The sequence below is a fragment of the Hemibagrus wyckioides genome, linkage group LG10 (genome assembly GCF_019097595.1).
Source record: "Hemibagrus wyckioides isolate EC202008001 linkage group LG10, SWU_Hwy_1.0, whole genome shotgun sequence".
Classification (NCBI taxonomy): domain Eukaryota; kingdom Metazoa; phylum Chordata; class Actinopteri; order Siluriformes; family Bagridae; genus Hemibagrus; species Hemibagrus wyckioides.
In genome coordinates, this window is record NC_080719.1 from 15056469 (window position 1) to 15070248 (window position 13780).

Genomic DNA, 13780 nt, shown 5'->3' on the forward strand with positions numbered 1-13780 from the left:
GAGGACAAAATGTTCACATGCTGCCTAATATATCCCACCCACTAACAGGTGCCATGATGAGGAGATAATCAGTGTTATTCACTTCACCTGTCACTGCTCATAATGTTATGCCTGATCGGTGTAAATTACAATGATTCTATTTTTCCAGCCAAGCAACTCAAAAAACTGCTGTTGTCTTTAACTATACTCAGGTTCTTCAAGGTATAAATACAAGGTCACAAACGTGTAAAATCACTTTGTCATCCATCATCATGACAAGAAGTTTTCAACAAAAAGCAACAGGTAGTTGTTGACCTTTGTATTTCATATAAAATATACAAATGTATGCGATTAAAAATATGAAAATATGCCAGCAGTGGACACATGAGCACACTGTGAGGAAGAGTCTGAGCCTCACCCCTCACACGGTTGATTGTTTATTCCACTGCAAGTTAGGCTGTCATATTAACATTTAATTATTATTTTGCGAAAAGAAAAACCTAATACACGTCCATTCATGAACCACGCCCACAGAGGCCGACTGTCAAAGAGCTCTCCCTACAGCTGCCCTTCCAGCCTGTTGCCAGCTAAACCAATCAGAATATCCCTAGTTTTTGCGTTCAAATCTATTCACCAATCACATTGTTCCATACTAGAGCTTTAAAAGTCACGTAAAGGGGCAGGTCCTAATACTAAACGCGTGCCTACGGGAATATAGAGCGCATCCAGCAGAAGCTGTTACTTATCTGCCCTATGTAGTGTACCTACGTAGGGGTTTGGTGATATTTGTGACTCGGTCCACATTAAGGCAAGAAAAGAAGAACCAACCTAGCTTCTTTGCTCAGTACCGGTAACTAAAGCGTATATTGAAGCTTTGACAAAATACCTATAGCTTTAGAGGTGTTAAATATTCCTCATGTTTTTTTTTTATTTAAGATGTAACTCGTATTATCTTAGAGACATGTATTCTCAGGCACGGTGGAGTGAATCACACCATCTTGTGTGACACTTGTGCTTAAGCTGAAGTGGCTAGCTAGTGGTGAATGATAGTGCGTTTATACTAGGGGGAATACAGCGTCGAAACAGATCTGTTTACTTGGGTTGTTATATTCTTTTCTAATTATTACGATAAGTATTAAATGTATTGTTTCAGTGCATTGTTATTTGTAACAGTGTAATTTAGTTTGTGATGTTATTATGCAAAGTGTGTACATGTCTGAAATGGTGCATTATGGGTATTGCGCACATGCGATGGTGTATTATTGCTTTTGTATTGTAAAATTAATATTTTCTACACTTAGACATTACGGCAAACTACACTGCAAAAATCCTAAACTAGAGCAATTGGTAGTAAAGCTGTGGTTTAAGATGCAGCCCATGTCACTGTAATCTCACTGTAGGGTGGAGAACTGGTCAGATTTTATTTTATTTTATTTTAATTTATTCTTTGATATGAGGACCCATGTATGTTTATTGCCTTTCTAATGTGGTGTGTAATCACAGGGTTTGTTTTTTCTTATAGAAATGCCTCAGAAAAACAAGTCCAAAACCTCCTGTGGAACTCTCCAGGAGCTCGGGCCTGAGAGCGGAGAGCCGCCACCACAGCCTCAGACCGAACCGAGAGCTGCTCTGACTGCTGGAGACCCAGCTGGGATAGCAGAGAAAGACTTTGAGGACTTGCAGATAATTAAATCACCAAGTGACCCAAAGAAATACAGGTAAGATGGAGCCTCGTAGCTGCTGACTTGCTTGATCCAGGTCCCTATGCATTTAACATTTAACTTCTTTATCGTACATTCAGGTACATTGAGTTGAGCAACGGTCTGAGAGCACTGCTCATCTCGGATCAAAGTCAGGAAGCCTGCACGTGTAAGTCAGACCAGTCAGATGATGATGATTATGATGGTGATGACAGTGAGGAGGAAGAGGAGGAGGATGGCGGGTCTGATCAAGACAGCGATGCTGACAGAGATAGTAATGACTCTGGTGAAGTGAGGAAAAAGATGAAGAAAGGCACATCAGAGAAACAGGTGATTGTTTCACTGATCATCTGGAGTGCAGATTTTTAAAATTTAGTTCTAATCTGATGTTTATCATCCAACTAGAGAGCATCTTGAGGATCATAACTAGTTGTGTGACTCTCCATGCACACCACATATAACATAGATAGATAGATTTTTATAGTTCACATCATATTTTTATGACCAACTATTCCAATAGCTTACTTTTCATAATAAAGGTTTGATTAGAAACACTGTGGGATATCATAATACCACAATAGTTTATACTATACTGTGAAGAACAGAGAATAAATTGTTAAAGCTTGTATTAATGGCACTGTGAACTTTCTCTTTCTCAGTCAGCGGCTGCTCTTTGTATCTGTGTGGGAAGTTTCAGTGATCCAGAGGATCTGCCTGGTCTTGCCCATTTCCTTGAGCATAGTAAGTTTTGTGTGTGTGTGTGTGTTTTTTTTGTTTGTTTTTGAAACAGATAACATGTCGTGCAAGCTATTGCCATATTTGTCATGCTTCCTTTTTTTTCATTATTTAGTTTTCTTCTCTTGATTCATGGTTTATACATTTTCCTGAATCATACCATAATATTATTTAAAAAATACTGAAAGGAAAACGTGTGTGTGCTATTAATAAATACTTACCTGTTTGGGCTGGAGTTAGAAGGATGTCCTTTCAATGTGTCCTTTTTATTAACAAGTTGACATAGATTCAGGAGGAATAAAGATCATTGTGAAGCGATGGGAGTAATGGCTTGGGGTGCAGTCTACCTCTCTATTATTCTCTTTATCATTCTTGTAGTGTAGCTGCTAAAGAGTTCTGACCCTGTCGCTGTGTATGTGATGGATTGATATTAATAATAATGCCCCACTTATGGCCTATTTGCTTGGGCATACCCACATACTTGTAGTTCTTATTACAGCTATTTGCTCACAGTGGAAAGGTTAGATTTGTCTGATGGTTTTGTCTGATGACAGTCTGTTATTAACATGTCGTCCTTAACAAAAAGCTTTCACTGCTGCATATGTTTCTGTCTGTTTCTCTGTCTCTCAGTGGTGTTTATGGGCAGTGAAAAATACCCAGCTGAGAATGGCTTTGATGCATTTCTAAAGAAGCACGGTGGCAGTGACAACGCTTCAACAGACTTGGAGAGGACCATCTTCCAGTTTGATGTTCAGAGGAAGTACTTCAGAGAGGCACTGGATAGGCAAGTTTTATGTATTCATATGCAGAATACCTTTCAATCCAATTATGTATTGTTGGGAACATATTTCCAGAAAATTTGCTCGTTGAAGTGAATAGTAACAGAATGGTGAATAACAGGTGAATAACACGGATTATCTCCTCATCATGGCACCTGTTAGTGGGGGGGTATATTAGGCAGCAAGAGAACATTTTGTCCTCAAAGTTGATGTGTTAGACGCAGGAAACATGGGCAAGTGTAAGGATTTGAGCGAGTTTGATAAGGGACAAATTGTGATGGCTAGGCAACTGGATCAGAGCAGATCAGTATCTATCAAAAGTGGTCCAAGGAAGGAACAGTGGTGAACCGGGGACAGGGTCATGAGCAGCCAAGGCTCATTGATGCACGTGGGGGGCGAAGGCTGGCCCGTGTAATCCGATCCAACAGACGGGCTACTGTTGCTCAAATTACTGAAGACATTAATGCTGGTTCTGATAGAAAGGTGTCAGAATACACAGTGCATGACGGGTCAGGGCTGTTTTGGTAGCAACACGATATTAGGCAGGTGGTCATAATGTTATGCCTGATTGGTGTAAATGAACACTGTGTGCCAGTATTAGACTGAAAAAACCCCACAGTTAATCAGCACAGTGTGTTTCTATAGTTTTTACATTGGATGCTGGTGCATAGAAGTGCATACACGAGTACTAGTACCAAATTACATTTTAACTCTCATGATCCTTATGTACAGAGCCATCTGAGTGTACGATACATAAAACAATCTTTTAACGGAGTGTCTTGGCTAACACAAGCCAGATCCTGGTTTTACTACAAACTAAACCTGTCATTTTTAATGATTGTGAATTCACTGAATATGTCTGCAGGTGGGCACAGTTCTTCATCTGCCCTTTGATGATAGAAGATGCTATTGAACGGGAGGTGGAGGCAGTGGACAGTGGTTAGTAAATGATCAATATTATAAATATACAGGTCCTGGGGTTTAGAAAAGCGTCTGGAGATCAAAGTTGTATGTATAATTATACACAGACACTGGTGTTGGAGTCTGAGTGTGAGAGAAATGTGTGTTTTTTCTGTGAATGTTCAGAATACCAGTTGGCCAGGCCGTCAGACTCTCATCGCAAAGAAATGCTGTTTGGAAGTCTAGCAAAGCCCAAACATCCAATGAGCAAATTCTGCTGGGGTGAGATCTTGTTTTCTTGCTTTCATAGATATCTGAAATATTGTTTGTCTAACATTATTATATAAATAGAAGATCTCCCTCTGTATTCAGACTTACACCACATTTAATCTCAAGTGCTTTATTTTGTTTGTTTAAAGGAAACGCCCAAACTCTGAAGCACGAGCCAAAGGAGAAGATGATAAATACTTACGAGCGCCTGCAGGAGTTCTGGGGGAGATACTACTCTGCCCATTACATGACCCTCGCTGTGCAGTCCCGAGGTAACAGACATCACAAACCTCTGGTTGTTAGAAACAATTTAAACAGCCTTGTCCATGCTGTCTAAGCTCAAAGGTATTTTTGCACGCTGATAATACGATGCTCATTTTCTCTGCAGAGACACTGGACACTTTAGAGGAGTGGGTGAGGGAAATTTTCATCAAGGTCCCAAACAAGTGAGTGTTCTCCACATTATTTCTTAACCATCATCTTAAGCTGTACAATCATCTGACATGTCTTATGTATTATTATTATTTTTGACATTTATTTTTCTTGTTCCTCTCAGTGGTCAGACACGTGCTGATTTTTCCAACCTTCAGGACCCTTTTGCTACACCAGATTTCAACAAGCTTTATAGAGGTACTGCCTCTATTGTGACTCTAGACATTTGCATTCAAAATGTTAAAATGTGTCTATAAATTTTAGCATGGCAGAAAAGCCATATTTTTTCTTTTCTTTTTTTAAAGAAAACTCATTGCCTGGGCTGACTCTTTGTTCTTATATAGTTATTATATCTTAAATGTTTGCTGCTCTTGTGTTATTAAAGGAAGAATAGTGCTACTCTATATCAGTAACCCTAAATCTGTTTTTTTTTCTTTTCCAGTGGTTCCTGTAAGAAAAATCCATGCTCTCACCGTCAGCTGGGCTTTACCTCCTCAAGGCATGCATTACAGGTTAGCGGTGAAATGTGACACCTTACTGTTCTTACACTTGCTGCTGTCAGCATGAATTATCACATACTGGATGTTTTTATGGAGCCCAGTTGTTTCAATAATTAGAGAAATTATGTACTAAAAGAATAATTCCATGTCTGTGTGTGCAACTACAGAGTGAAACCTTTGCACTACCTTTCCTGGCTGGTTGGACATGAGGGTGCTGGCAGTATCCTCTCTGTGCTCAGGAAGAAGTAAGTTCTGTACTATCACTGATTCACATTTTATAAGTACATTAAATGTGAATAAGATGCCTTTCATCTTGATCTAATATTCCTTGTATGTGTAGGTGCTGGGCGTTGTGTCTGTTTGGAGGAAATAGCGAGACAGGTTTTGATCAGAACACCACTTACTCCATCTTTAGCATATCCATCACGCTGACAGACGAGGGTTACCAGAATTTCTACCAGGTCAGAAAACTCCGAGCTGGTCTTTATGCACATGGGGAGGGTGGGGGGTGGGGGTGGGGGTGGCGGTAGAAAATGAACACATGGTTTAAAGGTTTTTTTATTATCATAGGTGGTGCATTTGGTGTTCCAGTACATGAAGATGCTTCAGAAACTCGAACCACAGCAAAGGTGAGCCTCAGAGCAGTCACAAGCAATTTATATCATTTAGCAGATGCCATTATCTGCTTCCGTTCTGAAGTGCTTTGTAGTTTTTATAGAAAAAATGCGTCCTCGTGCTAATTGTCTAGGTCAGGGATTACGAATGTCATCAGGCTAAAATCCTCTGTCACAGCATGAATACAACATTCAAAACAGCCAAGGAATTTGATGCAATTTGATCTTATTTATTAAAAAAGCACCACAAATACTTTACCTTAAGTGTCATGAATGTTACTCATACATACATTACAGTATACGTAATTGCTTTCTACACATGGCGTGTACTCGGAAAGTAATTGGCTGTGGGCAGGCATTGTACAGTAGCCCTCGAGCTGCTGAAGGTTTTTGCCACGCTAGAAGCTTTTCACTGTTAACCCAAAATCTTAAACAAATACTCTCTAGACATCCATGATCTGTGTAAACGTGTTTTCTATATTTTTCTCAGTACACAGTTTTCAAAGTTCCTATCTGTTGTAATCATTCAAGTTCTAAAAATGCAATAGATAGAAATGTGTTTGACTAAAATGACTGACTATTTAACCACTGAGCTCACTGCTCTCTTGTTTAGTCATAGATAGACAGTCTCCACTCTAATTTATTACAAAGGTGTTCTATTGGGTTGAGGGCAGGCCAGTCAAGTTCCTCTACACCAACTTCACTCATCCATGTCTTTATGGACCTTGCTTTGTGCACTGGTGCACAGTCATGTTGGAACAGGAAGGGGTTGGGAGATGTTGTGGGCATGATATTGTCCAAAATGTCTTGGTATGCTAAAGCATTAAGAGTTCCTTTCACTGGAACTAAGGGGGTAAGCCTAACCACTGAAACACAACACCTGAACTCCGTGATTTAGAGAGGTGTCCCAAAACTTTTGGCAATATCGTGTATTTTTTAAATACAACCATCACCTTGGTTCATTAGTTCATTAAACCCTTTGTTTACCTTGTGTTCTTCCCCAGGATTTATGAAGAAATTCAGAAGATCGATGCCAATGAGTTTCATTATCAAGAGCAGGTATGTGCGTTTGCTTTGTTTTAATGACTAAACTAATACAGATAAGGTGTGGCTTTCTTATCACATTATTATTATTATTATTATTATTATTATTATTATTTTAATTTTTTTTACAGACAGATCCAATAGAGTATGTGGAGAAAATCTGTGAGAACATGCAGCTTTTCCCTAAAGAAGACTTTCTCTGTGGAGACCAGCTCATGTTTGAGTACAACCCAGAGGTATGTGTGCCGTACACTTCCTCCGTTACTGCTTGAATTTTAATGTAGCTATTAATTCATCACAGATGGAAGAGTAAGATGAGTCAGACTAATAGTATTTAACTTTGACCTGTCAAAATAAGCTTTTTCTAGTGGTTCAGGCTGTAGGTATTTTTCTTGCTTGAAAGCATTAAGTTGAAGCAAATGGTTTGTTTATTATAAGAGAATGTCATTTATGATTAGGGCAGTTATTACTACTATTTATCTGTGTGTGTGAAGTTAATTTCCCGTGCCTTGGAGCTGCTAACTCCTGAGAGAGCAAACCTGCTGCTGCTTTCCCCGGAACACGAGGGACAGTGCCCACAGAAGGAGAAGTGGTTTGGCACCCAGTACAGTGTAGAAGGTGGGAGCCATTAGGTTGATCGGCAAAATATGATATACAACAGCGTAAATGTCATATCGTTGCCAGACAGGCCGATGTATTTCAGCACTGATGGTTGCTTCAGCACTTAAAAGTTGGCTTAAACGGAAACAATAAAATCAGTGGAACTGTCTATACAGGTTGATTTCACAATTAAACACTTGAATGATCATCTTGATAGATGAAAATGTTATTTTGACCCGAGTCCATCAGTATTGATTAAATTGTTCCATCTAAAAAATTTGTATATTTTAAAAAAAAAAAAAGGACAGTGTATTTAATGCTGCATAGTGCGAACTGCATATGTATTCATCATACAGTGGCCTTTTTGGTTTGCTTAGGAATGTTGTTCGTACATTAACATTTTTTTTGACACAATCTTTAAATCCATAACTTATAGAATCCGTAACTTGTAGTCAAAACATCCAGATGTATCACTTAGTCTCTAAACCAATTTCACATCTTGCCCATAACAATTAAACCGAACTGTGTATTGTTAAAAGACCCTTATTGATATTGCTTTTGCCTTTACAGATATTCCTATGGAATGGACTGAGCTGTGGTCTAAAGATTTTCCTCTAAGCCCTGCCCTTCACCTCCCAGCTGAGAACAAGTTCATAGGTCTGCTCTGGTGTTTGCTGAATGATGAGTGCTTCTGTTGTTTAATATGTTTGACTCACATTCTCTCATTTTCTATTTGTATGTCTGGCTGCAGCCACGGATTTTACGTTGAAAACATCAGATTGTCCTGACGTCGAATACCCGGTCAAAATAGTTGAAAACAGCCACGGGCGACTGTGGTTCAAAAAGGACATGAAGTTCAAAATACCAAAAGGTGTGTGTTGGTGATAGAAAGACAGGATAGAGGTGGTGAAGGAGATGGTGTTAGAAGAAAAAAAAGAATCATATGATTAATTGATTGTGAATGTTCTTCCATCTTTTTATTACTCCCTCTGCAGCATATATCCGCTTCAACTTGCTCACACCCCTGATCCAAGAGTCTCCTGAAAAGTGAGTGTTGGTTAACTTCTTGTTCATTACCAGACAATATAAAACAAATTATGCTGCAGGCGACAGATTCTTAAATATATCTGTGTGTATGTGTGTGTGTGTGTGTGTACAGCATTTGGAGAACTTGCAGTATAAAAGTGATTTATTTTTCCCTCTACCCTTTGTCCACTTTATTTTTTTTGCTTGTAGCTGTTATTTCCATCAAATTGTTCTTATGCATTATTCAGTTTAATGTTTTTCCTTTCTTCCTGTGTTCCCTCATAAAGCCTGGTTCTGTTTGATCTCTTTGTGAACATCCTGGCCCATAACTTGGCTGAGCCGGCCTATGATGCAGATGTGGCCCAGTTGGAGTACAAGATGGTTCCGTGGGATTACGGCCTGGTCATACGGCTCAAAGGTTTCAATCACAAACTCCCCGTAAGCATGTGGCTGGGCAGATCAAATGCATACAAAAATATTTTGGTTGTGATAGATTTCATTAGGCTTAATCAACATTTTGAACTCTGCCCCCTGTTTAAGTCTGGCGATTATTTTTATTCAGTTTCTATAGTTTACATTTCCTCCATACAAGATTTCATTCTGTTTATACCAGTCTGTTATTTTGTGTCTTCACAGTTGCTACTGAACCTGATTGTAGACTACTTGGCAGAGTTCACTGCAACTCTTGATGTGTTCAGCATGTTCGTAGAGCAGTTAAAAAAGACATACTTCAACATCCTCATCAAGCCGGAGAGGCTGGGAAAGTCAGTATACTTTATTCACTGATTAAGCTATTGATGCCAAACTGTGCTTCTGGAAATGCTCTGTCCTGCAGAATTTTGCTCCGACGTAAATGTATTCCTCAAACAAATGTAAAGTTTATGACATTATTGCTTTATGGAATTAATAAAATATCATTAGTGCTGCTAATACTACATTGGTGCTGTAAAACTATAATTAGAGTGCCATTTTAAGTCTATATAGAGTTGTTATGTATTTGATTTGTGATTTTAAGTCTTCCTTTAATCATTTTGATAGAGAACAAGAGACCGGAGAATGATATGAATGGGCAGTCTTTCCCCTTTTCTATGGGTCCTTAGATGTTTCCCCATCTTAGCTAACTTCATGGTGGCCCTGTGTATTATATTCATTATGTTTCTTTTGTATTATATTTGGTATTGTTTTATATGTTTGGTTTTTTTTTTTTGTTGATTACCTAGTCTCTCATTTGTCACAGAGATGTGCGTCTGCAGATCCTGGAGCCTTCTCGATGGTCAGTCATCCAGAAGTACCAGGCCATCAATAAGAACCTCACTGTGGAAGATCTGATGCAGTTTGTCACTAAGTTTAAGGCAGAAATGTTTGTGGAAGGACTTGTGCAGGGCAACTTCACAAAGGATGTGAGTCACTTTAGTATATAAATGAAGGAAAATCTAAAAGAAGACAAGATCTTCTGAAGATTGTATTGAACATTGTCACAAATCCGCTTCATCCTAATCCTAATTACTGTGGTACTTTTGCTTCCATAGGAGTCCAAAGAATTCCTGCAGTATTTTGTTGAGTAAGTGCTTATTATGTTTCTTCTTTTTGGTCATTTTACCCCTTAAGTTCATCAGCCATTTCATAAACTGAGTCAGTTTTCAGGATTCTTGCATGGGCCTGAAATCTGTTCAGTAAGAAAATAAATGAACCCTGTATTAGAGCAGGGATACACATGTAACCACAAGAACCACTGATTTAAGTCTTATGTCAAAAGTAATGCACATTAGTGTGGCTGTAATGCTTTTTATTTACCACACAGGATTTTGTTCTCCAGGCTCTACTCAATGTTTCATTTGATCTTTTGTCTCACAGGAAGCTCCAGTTTCAGCCACTTCCATCTGAGCCTCCTGTTCTCTTCCGTGTGGTGGATCTGCCAAAGAAGCATCACCTGTGTAAAGTTCAATCCCTAAACAAGGGTGATGCCAACTCTGAGGTCACTGTTTATTATCAGGTATTTAATGTGTTTGTATTCTTTTAACACATAATGCACTGTTCAACTTTTTCTCTATATGACTGTATAATCTAATGATTTACAATCCCACTGTCTGAAAACAGAATCGGTTCCTATTTGTCTGGGTCCACTCAGAGTTTCTCAGAGTTTTGTCTTGCCACAGTTACTTTTGGCTTGTCCATTATGGATTTAAAGTTATGTCTGTATTTCAGCAAATATGCTTCGTCCCCAAGTTAAAGAAATAAAATTGAATTGTATATCGCCCTTTTGACGGGTCTGTCTCACAACTGAAGAACTAGATGCATTTTAATGTAAAAAAAAGAAAAGATATATATGCAGTATATGTACATTAGCCCAATAGCTCCAGTAAAAACTGTTAAAATAGACTTTTAATCATCCAGCATCCTGGCTGATCAAGTACATATGGAATAATTTAGAAAAAATATATAAGTTTAAATAATTAATTAAATCCCACTATGAAAGCTATAGTGTATGTGACAATGTAGGCCTTAATTCTGTTCAAGTGTGTTACACTTCATTAAATCTAAGGAGCCAAGAAGCAGTGCAAGCACTATAACTTATTCATGAAATTTATTCTACTAATTGGTTCTGTGCTTGTGGTCTTGATATTATCTGATATTTTTGTTTCCAGTCTGGGATTAAGAGCCTCATAGAGCATGCACTGATGGAGCTGCTAGTGGTAAGAGTTGAACAGCTCAGTTATATACCACATTAGCATGGGAGATGGTGTTATAATTAATTACCTTTGTGTGTGTGTTTTCATGGTTTTTATGTGTTGTGATTTGTTGGTTAGATGCACATGGAGGAGCCCTGCTTTGACTTCCTGAGAACTAAAGAGACTTTGGGGTCAGTTGCGAATTACTTATTCACTGCAATTACTTGTGTCAAAAAACTTGAGTGTCCTTGAGTGGTTAGTGCTGATGGACAATGAATTATATTCTTTCTACTCTATCCCACAGGTATCAGGTGTACCCTACCTGCAGGAACACATCCAGTATTCTGGGCTTCTCGGTGACTGTTGAGACTCAGGCAACCAAATTCAGGTGAGTTTTTAAACGTGTTGCAGAATCCAGTTAGACAGGGTCATATTTACAAAGTTATTGCCATAGTTATGAGGTTAATAATGGAGAGTTATTAGTGTTTCTCTATTACCTTGCACTTGAAGGGCATCATTAATATGTTCACATATTGGATATGCAAGTTGACTGTGTGATATTTGAGCGATGTCTGACTAAGCCTTTGTCACTGACAGCACTGACTTTGTAGAGAATAAGATCGAAGAGTTCTTGGTGAACTTTGGAGAGAAGATGACCAATCTGTCAGACGAGGCCTTTCAGGCACAAGTCACTGCTCTGATCAAGCTGAAGGAGTGTGAGGATACACACCTTGGTGAGGAGGTAGACAGGAACTGGTTCGAGGTGGTCACTCAGCAGTACTTGTTTGACCGGCTCAGCAAAGAGGTGAGAAAACAATTCATGCTCTCCATCATGGTACTTTATTTTTCCGCTTGACTGAAGCCTTTCTTGTTAGCCTTGAAGCTCCAGTGCAAAGCAAACAACAAACATTTCTTTGTGCATCAGTATACTCCTTGGTGCATTTGGGGTAAATTTATGTTTCACCAAGCTATTGCTTTGAAGATTTTTCTAGGTAAAACAAAAGGGTAAGGCTGTCGTGTGCACACTCATTTAATTATGTATTACACTGTGTGTCATTCGGGCTGACAGATACTGGCTCTGAAGCAGTTGACCAAAGCAGATCTGGTGTCATGGTATATGGAACACAGAGGTGCAGACAGCAAGAAGCTGAGTGTACATGTGAGTGCAATACTTCACCTGTAAATACCAGCACTAATGTGTTTATTCTGTCATTTCCTAATGACTTTAGTCAGTATCTTAGCCATGTGTCTGTAGTACATAAGCCAACACCTGTGCTAATGTGTTTTTGCTAATTCATCTCCTCCTCTGACTGTACTCAGGTGGTTGGCTTTGGGCAGGAGGAGAGAAACAATGGAGACAACCAGACTGACTTTGACCCACTGCAAAAGAGTGAAGACAGTACAGACAAGTGTTCGTCGTATGGAGAGGTGTCCAAGCTTACATTTCTGCCAGCCTCACCAGTCCTTGCTGGAGCCTCCATGATTACCGACATCCGCGCATTCACCTCCTCCCTTACGCTCCATCCTTACCACAAAATCCTTGGCTAAATTAGAACTTCATCCCAGTGGAACTCAGTAAAAGCTGTGCAGATATATTTGCTTGAGGACCTACCTCAGATTTGAAGAACTCTCAGTGCAAGAACACTTTTTTTTTTTTTTTTGCATTAGTGATGAAAGCTCAGGAACATAAAGTAGTGATGCACTGTAATGAGGTTTCATATCAGAATGTACACATGGCAACAATGGAAAATTTGTGCAGAAAAGTATTATAACATTTTCCAAATTAACCAAATCTTAAGGAAGACTAAGGATGGTGGAACATGTAAATGCAGAGGTGTTGACTTTCTGCAGCATGTTGTAGCTTGTTTTTGACTTTCTGAGAGAAATGAGGTTTTGAAGAAGTCACCTCATTATAGGTCATTTGATGCAGCATGTGACATGTAGGACCTGCAATGCAAGGCTTAACTGTACTGAGTGCTGTAGCATATACAGTATAGCATGTTTTATCATCTGTCTGTCAAATGTTTATATGTAATGTGTGTCTGGGGACAAGGCATATTGCAACTTTTTAAAATAAATCCACATGCACTATATTAGTTTTTTGTTTTATTCTAAATTCCTTTCATCTGATTGTGCAGAATGGGAAAAGTGCAAAAAACTGTCAGTGCCAGGTTTACTGTCATTTCCTTTAAAAGGAGAACTTTAAATTTAATCAGAAAACAATGGAACATTGGTGTTGATCACATAAGTGTTACTGTGTCATAAAATACATGCACCAGTCATTATTTAGTATTAAAAAAAACGAGTACATTTTCTCTTTGCATAAAAATAAAGCCCTTGTTTGAATATTTATATACACTATATTGCCAAATGTTTTTGGACACCCCTGCAAATCATTGAATACATACACTACCAGTCAAAAGTTTGGGCACATCTTCTAATTCCATGGTCTTTCCTGATGTTTATTTCTTTCTACATTGTAAAACAATGCTGAAGGCGGCCGAAATACACAATAATGTTGTTTGAACAGTT

At 38.7% G+C, this 13780-nt stretch overlaps 1 protein-coding gene across 2 annotated transcripts; it reads left to right on the forward strand.

Moving 5' to 3' along the window:
* The first annotated feature begins 685 nt into the window (after window positions 1-685).
* nrd1b (nardilysin b (N-arginine dibasic convertase)) lies at window positions 686-13339 on the forward strand. 2 transcript variants are annotated; one of them, XM_058401663.1, is made up of 31 exons: window positions 686-829; window positions 1502-1697; window positions 1781-2009; window positions 2339-2420; window positions 3045-3198; window positions 4059-4132; window positions 4280-4375; window positions 4513-4635; window positions 4752-4809; window positions 4920-4993; window positions 5238-5307; window positions 5463-5540; window positions 5636-5756; window positions 5866-5924; window positions 6914-6968; window positions 7085-7189; window positions 7448-7571; window positions 8124-8210; window positions 8305-8424; window positions 8549-8600; window positions 8867-9017; window positions 9216-9343; window positions 9817-9979; window positions 10109-10140; window positions 10434-10572; window positions 11225-11272; window positions 11387-11439; window positions 11553-11636; window positions 11846-12053; window positions 12318-12407; window positions 12569-13339. In XM_058401663.1, the coding sequence occupies exons 2-31, from the start codon at window positions 1504-1506 to the stop codon at window positions 12794-12796; spliced, it is 3279 nt and encodes a 1092-aa protein (XP_058257646.1). In that variant the 5' UTR covers window positions 686-829; window positions 1502-1503; the 3' UTR covers window positions 12797-13339. The 2 variants fall into 2 exon arrangements, with proteins under 2 accessions (XP_058257646.1, XP_058257647.1); XM_058401664.1 differs by lacking the exon at window positions 686-829 and adding an exon at window positions 856-1079.
* Window positions 13340-13780: the final 441 nt, after the last annotated feature.